The 18,535-nt window shown below is 37.6% G+C and overlaps 1 protein-coding gene across 5 annotated transcripts in view; it reads right to left on the minus strand.

Moving 5' to 3' along the window:
* NCAM2 (neural cell adhesion molecule 2) overlaps positions 1-17,999 on the minus strand; it is a 506,619-nt gene extending 488,620 nt beyond the window's left edge. For 3 of the 5 annotated variants that reach the window (XM_077480044.1, XM_077480048.1, XM_077480045.1), the window contains exon 1: positions 17,426-17,998. In XM_077480044.1, the coding sequence (XP_077336170.1) occupies positions 17,426-17,477 (52 nt within the window). In that variant the 5' untranslated portion in view covers positions 17,478-17,998. Of the gene's footprint in view, positions 1-17,425 lie in introns of all 5 variants that reach the window. The other 2 variants (XM_077480043.1, XM_077480046.1) reach the window with 2 other exon arrangements.
* Positions 18,000-18,535: the final 536 nt, after the last annotated feature.

Raw genomic sequence — 18,535 nt, forward strand, 5'->3', positions numbered from 1 at the left:
CAGAGATGGATCCTCCAATGGAAGAGATGGCCAACACCAGTATAAGATCAACACGATATGAATCATACATCAAAGAGAGAAAGAGAACTTCTCATGGTGTAGCATATAACTAGTTTATTCCATAAAAAACATATGCATTCACAGTTAGGTAAACATCAAGTGGCTCGTGGATACCAGCAGGTATGCCGATTGCGTTCCACCTGCGTTCCAGGATGGAGAAAGGCAGAAGTGACATGTCACGCACTAGTCGGTAGTCCCTAGTACGTGACATGCCTTTTTGAAAAATAAAATAAAAATAGAAGGTGTTCACAGTATACTGACAATGCAATAGGTTAGACTGGTGCATTAATAAATAAGCCCCAAGCACAAGACTGTTTATTTTGTCATCTGTGTCCCATTGGGGAGATTTCACCTCCTTTCCTGTCCTGTAAATACAACAGGAAGTGAGAACATGTCCTCTTATTGGAAGATTCATCCATGCATTCAGCTGCCCTGATAGTGGTCTGCAGGACAGGCTCTAATCCCTCACTCCTCTGTCCAACAACTAAAACGTTTTAGATCACGTGTCCCCAAACTGTTTAACTCATCATTCCATTTATGAAGAAGGGGTCAGATTGTTTATAGACCCCAAAATATTATTTATATATGCAAATCATTTATTAAATATTAATTTAAATATCATTACTATGAAGACAAATAATAGCAATAATAATTCCTATGAATACTGTTCACAGTTCCTCTTGGTATAATGCCATTTTAGCTGCCATTATGTTTGTTACAATGCTGATTTTTACAAAATGTACAGTAATTCGTTTTTTGGCACCACTCTTATCACTACAAATGTACTGGATCTCTAATACCTTGTACACATGGTTGGACATTCCGACAACAAAATCCGTCTGATTTTTTCCGACGGATTTTGTGCCAAACTTGTCTTGCATACACACGGTTGGACAAAGTTGTTGGAAAATGCGATCGTTCCTAACGTACAACACGTACGTCGGGACTATAAATGGGCCAGTAGCCAATAGCTGTGGTCTCTTAATTTATTCTGAGCATGCATGCCACTTTGTCCATTGGAATTGTCTACACACGATCGAAATTTTAGATCCTGCTCTCAAACTTTGTGTGTCGGAAATTCCAATGGAAAAAGTCAGATGGAGCTCACACACGATCGGATTTTGTGACAACATGATCCGATCGCACATTTTGCGTTGGTAAGTCCAACCGTGTGTATGGGGGCATAAGAGAGTTTGAGGTTGGGAGAGGGATAGGTGAGTGTGTTCAGAGCTGGAAGTGAACTACTCTCGCTAGTAGCTGACTGTGTGCCTCTGGGTCACTATCTCACCACTAGTCTCCTCACCTTTAGGACTAGGGACTAGTGTGATGCTCTGCAGAGACCTAAACGATTCATTGGCTCCATTCAGCCTTTATTGACCACCTATTGACCTGCCAAACATCTATTCAACCCCTTTTTAACAACCCCTTGGATAGTGAAAAAAAGTCCAGATTAGGTCTTCCAATCCACTTTGACAATCACTACGTGAGCCTTCACCAACCACAAGCAATGGACTCTTACTCCACTACAAAGTCACATCAGCATAAATATGACAATCCCATCAAGCAAAGATACAGTTCAAATTGTTTGGCTGGACTTCAACAGTATATCTCATGAAATCCAATACATTATAACATCAATAGCAACCATAAATGCATGAAATTCCACATATAATCAACATGGAAAAATCCACATAGTGTAAAACTGTGTAAAAGGTTTTATTGAACTTAAAAGTATGAATACTACTCACATCAATAAAACCAAATACACACTTTGTATGCATAACAATCCCAAGATCCAGGATAGAGGTTCCAAACAATGCTTTGCAAAAATTAGCTTGGCCCAATGTGTTTTAACATATGTGACATCATCAAGGGTAGATACAAGATTTACTATCAGTTTTGATTGAGGGCCAGTTCACATCATGTTGGTGCATCCAAGCTTTCACATTTTTTGTGTGTTTCCATTAGGTGCATTTTTGGCAGCCCATTCATTTCAATGGGCTCTTGAACCCATGGGAATGTGCAAAAAGTACAGCAGATGCAACTTTTATAATCGTGCTGCACCAAACTGAATGGTACTGTGGAACTATTCATTTTGGTGGGCGCAAACACACCTATGTTTGCAATATGCATGGAGTTTGATATGCATCTGCGGACTACAGCTTGATCCTGTGCAGTGTGTGTGAAGACTTTCTTCTGCACACATTCTTTTCTTATTTTGTAAAAAAAATTATAATGTAAAATATAAAAAAAACATATTATATAACCAGAAAACTGTTTTGTTTTACTCAACAGCAAAAAGGAAAAAAACAGACTAAATAAATAAACAATTGTGTTGCACAATAGAAATGCACATGCATTATGTAAGTCTGCGTGACATAATGTACTGTGCTTCAGAAAGCTTTCTTTTTTGTTTCTTTCTACATAAACAAACAACATTTAATTTGTTTCTAAAGCTCAGAGGAATCAGGAAATACAGATTTATATAAACAATCCAGAATTTACAAAGCAGTGTTTAAAACGTGTTTTCATTTTGCACCTGTTTTCACGTTATTTTATGATTTCTTTAATACCAACCAAAGTAATAGAATTTGGAACTGCTTTAGACAATGTAATATTAATTTATCTTTTTCCAACCCTTTAACCTAATTTTTTGCTGTTTTTATTTAGCGTACCTATTTGGAAAATAAAATAACACATAAATATTACACAGGTTCATACAACAAATGGATTAAGTTAGAGGATGGCTATTGCTGTCCTATAAATTGTAACTGTATATGGCAAAGGCAGAAAGTCTACTATTGTGCAACCAATTCTAGACCCTTTCCAGCCAACTGCCACATGTATTTGTCTTCAGAAATGCAGCATTTTGTTAAAGTCTAGGGCATAAGAGGAGCCTTTCGTCTGGGGGAGGAAATGCAGCTAACTGGTCCTTTCATGGCAGGGTAAGGTTTCCATGGGCTAAAGAAAGTGAACCATGTGCAATGGTGCTGCATTGATTAGTGAGCATGGTAAAAGGTGAAAAAGTGGGTGTTCCTAAAAGCCATTGTTTGTTTTGACACACCTTTGAAAACATTTCTCATTACAAAAGAAGTCAGTGCTGTAAGATTTCCCTCTGCCAGATGATATAATTACAGGTCTGAATAGAGAAGGCATAAAATGCCCAAAATGTGCCACTGATCATGACTTTCACTGTTATTGATGTCCAAAATATCTCTACTTTGGGATCTTTGGCCAATATGTCTTATTAGTACTGGCCTGGAAGACAAATTAAAAGCCCAGAAGGACATAGCCATGTTTACTATTATCCAGGGTATGAATCTACTTTTGCGTTTTCTTTAGAGCTTGTTACATAATGGGTTTATGTGAAATCTCCATTAACAGCTGTACATAATATTGCAATTAGAAATATATTTCAATTAGAAGGAAATATATTTAAAGTATTGAATGCTGCGTTGGTGTTACGGTAATTATATCAACATCAAAGGTTGGCCTTTTGTTTTCCCTGATCACATCTCACTTGGGTAGTAAACAACAGCCTTCTTTGACTCATCCAATCAGGCTGTGACCAATATACATTTACTAGGTACAGTGACCAATTGGGGAGAAATATATGAGCCACAGTACAGAAAGGACGTGGGGGAGATATAATGCTTGGTGATCAAGCTAAATCTTTCTTTGGTGTGGGGACAGAGAGCAGTCACCATGGGCTGACCTGAAGTTAACAGGTAATCTAAAACTATACTTACATCTTATATTGTATTATAAATATGGTTGTTGTGGGTAATTTGTAAATATCATGTAAGCCAGGGGACCTATGCTGTAAATTGTTTTGTAAATACAGTCTGGTGTGTAATTTGTATATAATATGTAACCCTATCAATAAATGTGTATTGCGGATGGAACTACCTCTTTTGTGTAAGATCTCTCAGATCTAGATATGTATATGTCCATATTACTACAATTATTGAGGTGTATGCATGTAATTACAGAAACTAGGCAACAAGCTCCACACCAGTACCTAGCCCTTGCGGTAAGACAAGCCACCAGGGTCTTGATAGATAAATGCCCTTATTGGTAGGCTGAATACCTTGCACAAAGCAGACTTGCAGAATGTTTGCAAAGTTGATCTGGAGTCATGCAGTGCGGACTTGCTGGAACAAACTTGTGAAGCCTGGCAAGTCTAGCAATAGTTTTGTAAGTCGTGTTCAAACTTGCAGCTCAATTGCTTGCTATCTGGGAGGTCATTATATCCAAAACATCCTGTTCTCCAGGTGTTAAACCATCTTCTACTACGTACCATTAATAGCAGGCACCAGGTTGTGCAAATGCCCTGATAAAATAATCCTCCCAAACTTTTCAAAACTCAACTGAAACAGTAACAGTTTGATCAGTAGGACAGCCAGAAAAATCACATGAATACCTTAAATGATATCAAATTCAGCTGCCCACAGTAATACAGCATAATACAGTCATCTCCATTCCAGGTTATCACTGAGGCCAAAAAGGTTCGGATGGAAGATTAAATATTTCTAAAGGCTCTACACATAGCAATATAATGGAATATGTGCACAATTATATAAAGCCAGTAGACTAGTGATTAATTAAAAAAGGAATAACCCATGCAGTCCCACTGTGTCTAATTAACTCAAATAACCAGCCTGCTCAAAAGGTAAAACCATTCTTTAAAGGAATATATAATGTTAATGCGAGAATCAACATCCTTTCAACTATCCAAATCAAATGGGATTTATTTTGCAAAGTGAAAAGAGTCTCTCAAGGTATGTAAATGATGATGTGAAGAGGAACAGAGGATCTTCTGTTTATTAAGAAAAAATCCAGTATTTATTATGACCCGTGACTATGTAGTCTTTGTTTTTTCTATTCTGAATCCACAAGCTGCATGATAAAAAAGCTGTTTCCAGCCAAATCTGCAAACCTACATATGTGGTGTTCATGCATGCCAAAAGTCTACCTGCGCCGTGTATTTCATTTTACCCCCCTTTCTCAGTGCCTACAATTTGGGACTATGAGTGCGTTGGCTTATTAATATTATGTGTCACGAGTCTGAAGATTTGAATTTACAAATGTATTGCACATGAACAGAGAAGGCACTGGGTCCCATTCCAAGATCCGGGAATAGTTATCACAGATCCTCTGGTGAGGCCACTTTTTAGTGTCCTAGGTCTTCTAAACACAAACTCTTAGCTTTATCACCAATTTTTTGAAATTGGTTATGTCAGTTCAAGACATCAGGTCTTGTGAACCACTTCAACAAAAGCCTCTCATGGATCCTGAACAGTTTTCCACATCTGTTCTAAAAACAATGACCCCCCAGGAACCCCAGATATCGAATAAGGCCAATCAATGTATAGATAATGCTTACAAGGAGCCATTTCAGTATGATTTTATTAAAACATCTGTCTCAAAGTATTTTAATTGCAGGCAAATGCTTGGCTTCTGACATGGCGGACGTGTAGTGAGTGAGCTCCGGTTACCGTCTGCTCTCTGTGGCCTCCTCACAACTTCATCGCTACCACAAAGCATCGGGGGTAAGCTTAAACCCTTTTTCCACTCCATTGGCACCCCATGGGAAAAACTGCCCAGCAGCAACACTGTTACTCACTGATGTTTGGGTCACAAACGGGGACAGCTATGGATCATTATCTTATTAGGCCACAATCCCCGGTGTCAATTTCCCCCACAGACCCCTTTGCATCGATGGATCCCCTATCAAGGACTGAGGAAGTGAGCAATGCCACGCCACCTACTGCCACAGTTTCTGGGACTAAACATATCCCATCTCAGGCTATTTTAACCTCCGGGCATGCTCAATGAGAAACTACAAACCCTCCTACAATAAATCACTGGCGCTGTGGACTTGAAGTAGGATCATTGCTTCATATTTTTTGGCAATGCTTTCTGATACAGCCTTTTTGGCATGAGGTGATGCTATTGCTTCAAAAAAGTAGTAGATTTGCCCCTTCCGCTTGACCCAATTCACTATTTATTGGGTTTTCACTTTTCTGGCATTGCTAAACACATCAAACGATCAATTTCCTACATTCTTTTGGCTGCCAAAAGAGTTATTCCTCTTTATTGGTTGTCTAATATATCTCCATTGTGGTCTAGGTTCCTCCAGCTTATAGCTGATATTTCGGAGAATGGAATATATAACTACTACTGTACTTGATACCATTCTGCTATTTAATAAAATATGGGAATAATGGGATCGGTCAGAGTTTGGGTCCCCTTTGCCAGGCTCTATGATGATTTAATTACTTGGAATACACTGTTGATATGTCTTCATGCATATTTCTTCTGGTTGATCTAAATTAGGGTTTCATAAGAGTTTCTTGACTTCACACGCTCATTATGTAAATGACTGAATGTATGACCTCCATATGGTGAATTGTTAGCATGTTGGCTTTACTTTTGTATAACCTACAGATACTTTAGGTTTTCATGTTTTTCCTTTTTGGACATTTCATCTATCTGACATACTTTTAGTTTCACGTGTCCTTTATATGCAATGCGTTTCTTTGATTTTTTCAAAAACTAATAAAAATACAATTTAAATTATTTTAATTGCAGATCATGAAATCCATTGTGACCAGATTCAGCAGGTGTTGCGGTTTGTTTCTATACTATCTCTGAAACTGGGAGTAGGAGAAGCAGCGCTATAAGCCAGTGATGTGTTCTGAAATAGTAATTTACTAACATGCTGATAGGAGAGAGAGGAGCTAATCAGTGCAATGCTTCTCATTGGCCTGCCAGTAACTGGGTGGGGGAGGTATGAAGACCTGTAAATGTTGCTTAAAGGGTACCTTCACTTTTTTACACGCTTCACAAAAAGGTCCCATGCAACATAGTGTACCCAAAATATTAAAATGCTGTGCTCTGTTCCCCAAATAAATGTGCATGTCTTTGACTGTTGACACTGTCACCCACAATCCGTCCCACAGATAGCAAGACAAACCTAGTGCCAGATGTGCAGCCCCAGCAATCCACTAATGACAATCCTGGCCTTTTGGCCCACCCTCACATTTGAACTCTGCTATTCATTTGAATTCATTTGGACTGTGCATGCGCCGATGGGGGATTCTATCAGTGCTCAGTTGTGGATTTCTGGGGCTGTGCATCTGGCACTGGGTACATCCAGTGCCAGCTGTGCTATCCAGGTGTCAGAAGCTGAAGAGGTGGGAGTTACTTGGAGAATAGAGCTGTCAGCAAGTGCTAATATCCATGCAGCGAGTGCTCACAGGTCCTGCCACCCGGCAGCCTATGCTTGACTTCTCTCTTGGATCACCCCTGCCTGTTATGCCTGCTGCCATGTTACCGACCTCAGCATGGAATTTTGACCACAATTTTGCCTCCTGACTTGATATCTTGCTGCCAGCACATTTCTGACACTTACCTTTTCCTGACCTTGAAGTTGATCCTGTTCCTGCACTTGTTTGCCTGACTGCTGTTGAAAATATGACCAATGTTCTGGTCAGAGCTTATGACCAGACTCCATACTGCCACTAGAAGGACTCCTGTGTTTCCAAGCGCCACGTCACTACTGCAGCTTCCTGGCACCTGAGCCCTTCCACTTCCCTACCCTCCCTGTCTCAACTACCAGGGGTGTTTGGATGGGAATTGCACAAGAGGCCACCCTGGTCACCTCAAGCTCCACAGTCAGATATGTGACAGGAGCACAGCTTTTTAACATATACAGTGCCTTGAAAAAGTATTCATACTCTTCTGCAAATAAAAATGGGCAAAAATGTAATTCTCTAGATGTGCAAAGCTGGTAGAGACATACCCAAAAAGACTTGCAGCTGTGATTGCAGTGAAAGGTGGTTCTATTGCTGAATACAAATGCATGCCACACTTTTCACGTATTTATTTGTAAAAAAAAATTAAAAACCATTTATTATTTTCTTTTCACTTCACAATTACGTGCCACTTTTGTTGGTCTATCACATAAAATCCCAAATAAATACATTTACATTTTCGGTTGTAACATAACAAAATGTGGACAATTTAAAGGGTTATGAATACTTTTTCAAGGCACTGTATAATGGCGATGTTGTGGTGCTGTGCTAAGTGGCAAACAACAGAAACCATTTGACAGGTAAAACAACTCCAATATATGTATTTCATTTGTGTATTTAGATATTCATCCATGTATTTCATTTAACCTGCTACAACTTTTACAAATACATTTGTTCTTATTCACAATGACCATTTATACTGCTGTGTTGTGTTTAATATGTTGATCATCTTTTGTGCATCTTACATGATGTTTTGACTAGTCCTTTCAATCTTTTAATGCATTGCTGCATTTTCCATCACAGGATCTGGCATTCACACAATGCCAAGTCCTTGTACTTTATTAAAGATCACATAGCATTTATTTAAAGTTGGTGTGCATGTATGCCATAGAAAAGGTAGACTTCATTATTAATAAGAAAAGCATTCTGTGAAGATAACTGGCTGCTAGTTATCACTAATTCAGCATAAACACAACACAGTTTTCACCAATGGCCTTTAGTTTTGTCAATTGTTTATGGCATTTTGTAGACATGTTTTGTGTAGTGTATCTACAATATTGGTATTGAATTTTGAATCTAAAATGGTAATGGAGTATGCTGTTGTTTGAACATAGATAATAAACACATTCCTTGTCTCATCCCTTTCCAAAAACAAGTCACCCTGAAGGAACAGTCTTACTGCCAATTATGATATGCATATCAAGCACCTGCACAGGGTCCCTGATAGTAATTCTCATAAATGCTGCCCTTCATAAGCCTGCTTTGGTTAAAGGTCTGGGACAGGACTTTATTCCAATAACAGTCACAAAGATGATCCAAGGAGTATCCAACATGTTTCAAGGGTCCAAAAATGTCCCCTTCATCAGGTCTAGGAAAAAACAAGGACATTTTCATATCAATACAATATCCCATCCTCACGGTCATTGTTAATACCAAATACCCAATAGCCTGTAGTACTGGATGTATAAATATTAATGTCAGGTAGCATAGATAATCAACATGCAAGACCCTCAGATGCATATGAGAATCTGAGTAATAAAGCATACCATTGTAGTTCATCAATTGGATTTAAAAAAATAGTAATGCCCTTTGGAATAGAAGCATTACAGAGTTAACTAGAGAGTTAACCAGAGTTAAATGTCTTCTTTATGTCATCACTGCTTCTAAGCAAACAATTGCTAAAGCTTGGAAGACATCTAACCTATCTCTCCTTGAAATGAAACAAGGAGAAACTCAAGCTATGATTCGCAGTAAGATAGTGGCTACTATTTAAGACCATATTCCCAAAAACCTAAAGATTTGGCAACCCTAGGTCGATAAATACTTACTACTTTACCAATCATTATTGGAACCACAAGACATTTTTCTTGTTGTTTGGTTTAGGTTTCTTCTGACTGTACACATGTGGTTGACCTAGATGGGAGTGACCCTGGCCCGCCCTTATTCTTTTCTTGTCCTTTTTAACCCTCTTTTTTAACCTCCTCTTTTTCAGTCTTCTTAAAATCTACTTTACCATAACAATATTACCAAACTTATACTCTCAACTGAGTAACTTGGAGCCCACAGGCTAATATCTCCAAGTCTGGTGACCATCTCTGAATGTCCTATGTATATTTGTTATAAGCTTACACTGGTTGACTGCTTTTGCTTATGCTCAGTTTAAACTTTTTGGAAAATGTTAGCACTTATGCCAAGATGAGAATGTATATGAATCTGCTTTCTGTCTGAAATGACACAGTTTTTGTACACTACTTTACTATCCTAATAAAAATATTGAGCAAGAAAAAACATATTAATAACAATAATAATACAATGATTAAAATATGGACCTAATGAGAATTATTATAATATATACTATACACTATTCAATCCACCATCCCCCCAGCCTTATGGACATAGAAGGATAAACTCAAACACGCCAATCCATTAGTGGTAGAATTAGTGGTAGATCCAAAGGAGACTATACTATCATATTGTACCATGTATGCACAGCCTAAGTGGTAGTCAAAGAATTGCATGACTATTCAAAACGACATTACAGTACATCTGAGAGTATTTCTCCAACTATAATTGCAGATATAATTGCAGATAAGACCTATATGTGCCTCTGCAATTACTGCAGTACATCAAATTGCAGGATCCCCCTGATTTAATTAAAACCGCTTAGGTTTGGCGTTTCATGGGAGCTACTGTTGTAACTGGGAAAATACCCTTATATTCCAGTGAATAATTTGCTGCTTGAAGAAGAAATGTTGTGTTCCCAGCTTTAAATTGGCTGCAAATCTCAGACATGAAATATTAACAAAGCATATCCCTTTATAGTGTATACTTGTCTCAATCCAGAGAACTAAGTGTCATTTCTGTTTGCTGCTGCTACATTCCTCTGCTATCAGCATGACTCACTTCTGACAGGTTTTCCTGACACCAAGAGGTAAAAAGGTGACAGGGGAGGGAGGGATCTCCAGTTGATTGACAGCCTTGGTGCTGTTCCTGTGTGTGGGTTGGCTTCCTTCCCTCCATTCAGCTCTCAGAGCTCTCCTCACTGAGCTCTGCAGAGTGTCTAATTCTAATAAGCTCCCTGCCCCTGCTTTCTGAAATCTCATACAAGCTGTAAAATCAATGCACTTTGAACATCTGTAGAGCAGAGGGGCTGTACATATAACTTATGTAGGAGGATTTGTTTCATCTCTGTGCATCCCCTGAGGCTCAACCCTTCACTGGGTATATGTAAGGGTTTACAACCACTTTAAAGATGTTCGATTTAAATGTGAATGCATCATAACAATCAAATATGATACAACAGTTGATTAAGATGGCATATATATCCATTTTTGGTGGGCCTGCCACTAACATAAAATGGCAGAATTAAACAATATCACTAGGCAATCACTGTTGTATGAGATATTTAGCAATGTCCCTATTCACCAGTGAATTGATAAGCTATATCTTCAGGAACATGGGTTCCACAAACAAAATGGTTATTGAGTGTATGGTGTCAGATGCACTTTAAAGAGCAATTGCAAGCAAGAAGTGAAATCAATCAGCAAGTCAATGCAATTGTACTAAAGTCAGAATGTAATCTTTGTTCAGCACATTGGTTCCTGGCTTCTGAAAATTTTAATCATAATGGTTGTTTTTTTCATTGGAATTTGCTGCCACTAGAAATCTAATTGTATTCTAATTTTTGCAGCACATGCAGATTTGAATGACACATGCTACTACACCTAAAAATGTAAAGTGTATGCCTGGGAATTAAAGGAAAAACATATTTGGCACATCTCGGCAATACTAGCTCATTTCCCCATGTTTTGTCTCTTTAAAAATGTTGCAAGACAGGGAAAATACCCTGCTGATTAGCAATGAGCTAACTTTTGGGAAACTGTCACATGATAGCAAGTCGCTGGCCCCACCCTGCGAAGGGGTGGGAATGCTGGTGACAACATTGATCTAACATGACCACATGGCCATATTTGCACAATGTCCTTGGCATGTGGCACATGCCAACTATGGCCAGCTGATTGGGTAGACGACCTGCTATCATATGATAATTTACCGTAAATCTGGGCCAAACACAGGGAAATTTAGGGGGGGATTTACTAAAGCTGGAGCACACAATATCTGGTTGAGCTGTGCTTAGAAACCGATCAGCTTCCAGATTTTATTGTCAAAGCTTAAATGAACAAGCTGAAGTTAGAAGCTGATTGGCTACCATGCACAGCTGCACCAGATTCTGAGTGCTCCAGTTTTAAAACATCTCCTCTTAGTGCTTTGCTATTGGTGGTCATGCCAGAATTTCCTGTAGTGAGCTGACAACCCTGCCTGTTCTAAACTACACCCCTCTTGTTTCCTCATCTCCATAACATAACGGTGGGTGTTCTATAGTCCAGCAAAGAAGAGGCTTTATATCTCACCCAGACACTCTTTATTATCACCTTGAAAAGTAACTAAACCAACCCCTGACCCTAAACTCAGAGGGTAACTCCCCTTTTAGGGAGAAAAAAATATATATATAGCTAATAAAAAATATAGCATATACAAGTCATGTTGTAATTTAATGTTACCTTTTATTTTGAATCTGCAGCTGCTGTAATTGACTCTAAAATGAAATGCAATATGGCAACCTGGAGGAGTTCCGTACACTTTTGCTGTATAGAACTCCCCCATAAAATTTTATTTCCTGCTTGTGTGATTGGCTCATCGATTTTTACGGACATCTGCACTAAGATACAAGTCACATTCTAGGCTTCCTCTGCTATAAAAATGTCAGTTTTAGTGAAATACTCCCCAAGGTATAAATACTTTGAAAGGGATGCAGCCCCTACAGCTTTTCTCATGAGAACACTGAACGTGAACCAGCTAATTATAAGAAACTATACCCTCCTATTCAGAATGAGTCTAAAATCAGTCCGGTGAAACAAACAGCTATTTCATCAGTGCAGCAAAAGGTAGGAATCTGCTACAAAGTTGGTTAAAATCCCTGCAACCTACATCGATCACTCAGAAGGGATTTTTTTGTTTTTTTCCTCCATTCTCAACAAATTGAGAATTTTCTTTAAACCAAAAACCTAACCTCCACACATTACTCTTTAACTGTGTAAAATTTAGCACAGCAATATATTTATTCACGTCGATGCCAGTGGTGAAAATATTATCTCTAACAATTAAAGTGATGCAAGTATTTATTCACACAACACTAAGCTATCTCTGCCTGAAACCCCGTATCTACAAGAACTCACTCTTTATTTTTCTCAGATTTTTATATAAGGAAAGGAAGAAACAAGGACTCTTCAGTGATCAGGGCTAGAAAAGTCAGACCGTCATGTTCACATGACTCAGCAGTTGATGTTCCCACAACACCAGATCATCATCAACAAAAACATTTTAAGCAGTAGGTGGCCCCATGCATTGTACCTGGAAAAAAAAAAAGTCTTGGGTAGGAGAATGTAAATCCCATATGCAATACATATATATATATATATATATATATATATATATATATATACAGAGAGAGAGAGAGAGAGATATAGATATACTGTATCTCTCTCTCTCTCTCTCGCTCTCTCTCTCTCTCTATATATATATATATATATATATATATACAGTATGTCTCTCTCTCTCTCTCTCTCTCTCTCTCTCTCTCTCTCTCTATATATATATATATAGATAGAGATATTTATTTATTTATTAATTTTCTATAATGAACTTTCATTTATCAGTGAAAGTGGGGCTTCCCGACAGTATGCTAGTGTGACAGCAGACGTGACAGCTCCAGCTGTAAAGATAAATCTCAGTAAGGATTCATGATATGGAAACAGACACTCTCCATTGCCAGTGATCTGCTCTGCATTAATACAGGTTTTAATTACCATGATTTATGCACGCTGGCAAATTCCCATCAGAATTTGCAAAAAAAAAAAAAAACTTGTGTAAGAAGCAGTGAACCGGAATGACTACGTACTGTACATGCTGATCAAACCCAATGTGCTCAGCCGCTACATAACCTACATTAACTATTCCTTTTCAAAGCATGATCTAGCTATTGAGCTGGACGCATACCTACATACATGCACACACAAAAGGGGCCACACAATTACTCACACAGAAGGGCTGACTTTTCAAGGCAAATAGGCTGTCCACTTTTCAAGGGAAGTTGCACTTTGCAATGGAATTTACCCCAATGTGGTGGCATTTCACTAGCAAAATATAACCAATCACATGCAAGAAAAACAGAAAGAAAAAAAAAATGTATTGCACATCATTGGATGATGGAAGTCAGCAGGACTTCAGCATGTTCATTAAGCCTGGGGGCTAATTCACTTGCAAAGTGCAATTTCTCCTGCAAAGTGAACAGCCTATTTGCCCTTAGTAAATCATCACCATACTTTCTAACTAATATAAATATCATAATAACAATACATATTACATAATAATACACATCATAAAGCATTGTTTAGCTAATTAAGCATAGATGCAGGTCTGAAATAAACCCCACATACAAATAAATCACTTAATAACAAGCAGTACATAGTAGTCTCTCTACTTTACATTTAACGGCACTGCTTTGGTGCTCAGTACCTGACAACCTGACACCTTTGCAAATTATGTATCAAGCAGGAGTCACACATGAATTGCATCACAAGAAATGCTCTGGTTCCCTGATTTCAACCAATCAGATGTGACCTGCTAAGAAGGAGTGGTCACAAACAGCAGCAGAAATTCAAAACTCCATGGCATATTTTTTTTTTCCAGTTCGGTGCATGTGAATACCATATATTTACAACGATGATTGTATGTTTCCCAAATATTATTATATTCTATTATATTTTTTTTTCTTTTTTTTTTACAAACCATTACAAAAAGGATACTAATATATAAATGAATATGGCATTACCTACTCCACCCATTACATCAGCACAGCTTGTGCAGACACAGGGCAAAGAAAGCTCCATTGCATGAAGGCATCTGACATTTTTGTAGTTCAAAACATGCTAAGATAGAAGACTGACCACTCAAGAACTAAAATAGTTTCACATGTATAAAATATAGATAAAGCAAATGTTATGCTCCTGCACAAAGCATTACAGAAATCCCTGGATCTCCATCAGGGGTAGTCTATGTGGTTATCTGGATCTTGTATGATGCATCATGCCATTGTTGATAATTAGAATATTTAATATTCCTACAAATGTGACCTACACAGCCATAATCTTCTCTCAAAATACCCAACAGCAGCATACTGTAGCTCTTTTTTTTAAAGAAATTTTATTTGAGTTTTCCATAGTACAGCAATACTGAAGGAAAATAACAAATCAAAAATAAAAAATAAAATAAAAAAATAAATAAATAAATTAAAAAAAACAGACTTTGCTCAGCATAGCTCTTAGTGTGTTGAACTGTGAGACTATTCAAACCCCCAAGAATCATATGTTTTAAAAAAAAAAAAAAAAAAACATTTAGAATTAAATATTAATTAGTTTGACTGCCCCAGCTTTAATTGTGCTTTATTAGTTCCAACCTCTAGTCATTGCGTCGAAATTGAATTTAATAGCATAACATGGAAAGTTAAGTAGAAATACACTAATATTGGCTAGGACTATCGAGGACCTTAATGACTTTCAACAGCTCTTATATTTTAAGCTGAAAGTTAGTAACTGATTAAAACTTAAAAAAAAAGAAAAAAATGACGTGATGTTGTTTCTCACTTGAAATGCAATGACTTACATGCTATGTGCTTACATCTACAGGCGTGATGTTCTGTATCAACATATGTTTTAACATGTTAAAATACTGTGTTGTTAGTAGGGCTTCAGTTTGTAAATACTATTTCTGGAATTAAAAATGCAGAATACAAAAATACTACATAAATATATTAATTATTATTATATTGGTAATAATAATACTATTATAATTATTATTATTATTATTATTATTATTATTATTATTATTATTATTATTATTATTATTATTAATAGTAGTATTAATAATAGTATTTCATAGTTTAATTATCATTATTATTATTATTATTATTATTATTATTAATAAAAATAATAATTATTATTATTATTATTATTATTTTATTTTTTGAAAGTAATAGTAATAGCAGTAGTATTTGTATTATAAACATGTTTGTATTTTATATTAATATTATTATCTACATTGTTTAAAAACACTTTAACTAATAAACTACAGCAATCCTTTAAACTATAGCAATACAATACTAGCTAATGAATTGCCTATACCAGGACTTTGCTCATAAAGCTTGCAATCTATATTTAGCCAATCTAATACATCAGGATCACTTAATGCAAATGGAAATCTCTGATGTGATCATGAGAACCTTACAGACTTTTTCACCGCCCCTCTAAATAAATAAATAAATGATCCTGCTCAATTTTTGGATGCGGTTTGTGGTCTTTCGGAGCAATGGTTTGCACATCTTTGATACGTTTTTTTTTTTTTTTTTTTTTTTCAGCCAGTGATCTCTTCACTTTCCCATGTACACACACGAGTAAAAAGCTTGATCTTTTCTTTACGCACCCTGCACAATCGATGATTTTAAATTTGCTTCTCATGACTCCCCGCTGCCATATTAATGGAGCAGGGACAGCATAAGCCAGTACCTGGCTGAGTAAACACAAGCAGTTGGCGGTCCCTGCCTATCCCATCCCTGTACCATCCTGCTGAAATCACCACTATGCTAATAAAGAGACCATCCTGCTTGGCATGCATCTCCAAAGAGTAAGGATGTTGTTACAGTTCCGCAAACTGACCATTAAATGGCCACCGTATTTGTTTTCAGCACCATCCTGAGCTGAAATATTAATGTCGCTGCTTCCAACATCTCATTATGCTAGCAGGCAGCCCTTCTACTGAACACTAATTGGATTCAAAGCCCCTGCTCCCTATTTGGCTACCAGGCTTGCCTTACCAAAAAAGCTTCATTTATATCTATAACTATTTTCTCAATTTATATATATATATATATTTTTCTTCTTCTTTTTTTTTTTTTTTGCACCCAAGAATCATAACTGTAGCCTGAATGCTCATATTTTTTATTTTATTTTTCCCGAAGAAACTACAGATTCTTGTCCAAAATGTCAAGTCGTGCTTGAGGTATTATAGAAGGAGCGTGTCAAAGCTTTTTCGAACACATAGTTTAGGCAAGAAGGTGAACCAGCCACCGAAAAAAAAAAAAAAGAAAAAAAAGAAAGTTTAAATATGGAACGCCAGCTCCCCCTGCTGGAGGAAAACAAGACGGCTCCAACCTTGGTGATAACAGCCCAACATTAACATGCACAACTTGATGTTTTGGTGACTTCATAATTACAACCCTTCGCTCGCAAAAAAAATAAAAAATAAAAAACAGAACCTTACGAAACAATTTTTAGAAATGGATTGATATTGGCCGTCATCAAATTCATTCAAGGTGAACTTGAAGGCTAAAATGTGAGCGAAGAAGTATGGAAACAGACAGTGGGATTAGAAAAGTCACCCGAGAGACACTTAGGAGAAAAAAAATAAATAAAAAGAAGACCTTGATCACATAAATAAATAGGGGACGCAGCGGTCGTGGCGATCAAGTGCGTACATTAAAAAAAAAAAAGAAAAGGATCCAATGTCGTCCTAATTTATTCTAGCACCAGAAAAATTCGAATTTTGGACCTGATCACAGTTCATATGTTTGTCAGAGCCGACATTACTAATAAAGAATGCAATGCCTAGAAGATCCCAAGACAGTGTGACCCCATACATGCAGGTGGGTAGTGGGTGATCGGGGTGAAGGATGACAACTAGTTGAGAGTTGATGAATGGTGGTGGATTCCTACCTTGCCCGCTGGTGACAAGTAATCCAAGCAGGTAGAAATGAGGGAGTTTCATGTTCAGGAGGTGAAGCTGCTGGACAGTTCCTGGAGTTGGTTATTTCTTTTGTTGTGTTTTCCTGCTAGTTACAATGTATCGCCTTGTGTAACATACACAATGATCGGGGTGTAGAGGAGGGAGCGCTGTGCACACACACAACACACAGCCCGCCTCTATACAGAGCTCCGCACACACACAGCCCGCCTCTATACAGAGCTCCGCACACACACAGCCCGCCTCTATACAGAGCTCCGCACACACACAGCCCGCCTCTATACAGAGCTCCGCACACACACAGCCCGCAGCCACCAGTTCCTGAGCAAAAGTGATGAGCAGCGATCTGACTGCAGCTCTATATCAGCCACAAGGCGGCCAAGGTGTTCATCCGCAAAACCAGCACGTCACCCTCTCCTGGCTCAGGGATTCGTCCGCCGCTGCTTCCATACACTTCTACAGGCAGCCGAGTTGGGTCTGTGTACTGTACGGAGATGTGTTGCGCTCCTGAGTGCGCGGCTCCCGGCTACTGATCGGATCGGCGATGGCAGCAGCAACAGTAGTGGGGAGGGGCGGGGAGAGCTGTCACCAAACCACTCCCCCCCCACCACCTCCACCCCGAATTTATCAGTGCTGGGAGCTCTACACGTCTCTTCTTCATCGTGCAGTCAGTGCAATCAGTGCAACTAGTGCATGGTCTGGTCATCTGTCCCTCTGGGTTCCCCATCACTCTTTATTTTATTTAAAGTAGTATTAACCCTTCAGAGGGATTTTTTGTTGTTTTTGTTTTGTTTATATTACATTTTTTTATAATATTTTAAAGAAATGTTATAATGTTTATATTGTAAATGTTATATTGTATATTGTATTTTTATAATATTTTATATAAATGTTATATTGGATATATTGTAAATGTTATAATAGATTTTTATTATATTTTATAAAAAAAATTATATTGGATATATTGTAAATGTTATATTGTATATTATATGTTTTATATATTTTTTAAATGTTATATTGGATATATTGTAAATGTTATATTGTATATTATATTTTTTATGATTTATTTGAAATGTTATATT

Source organism: Lithobates pipiens, unplaced genomic scaffold (assembly GCF_037356315.1).
Source record: "Lithobates pipiens isolate NorthernLeopardFrog02 unplaced genomic scaffold, aLitPip1_a1.2 Scaffold_16, whole genome shotgun sequence".
In the NCBI taxonomy this organism is placed as follows: Eukaryota; Metazoa; Chordata; class Amphibia; order Anura; family Ranidae; genus Lithobates; species Lithobates pipiens.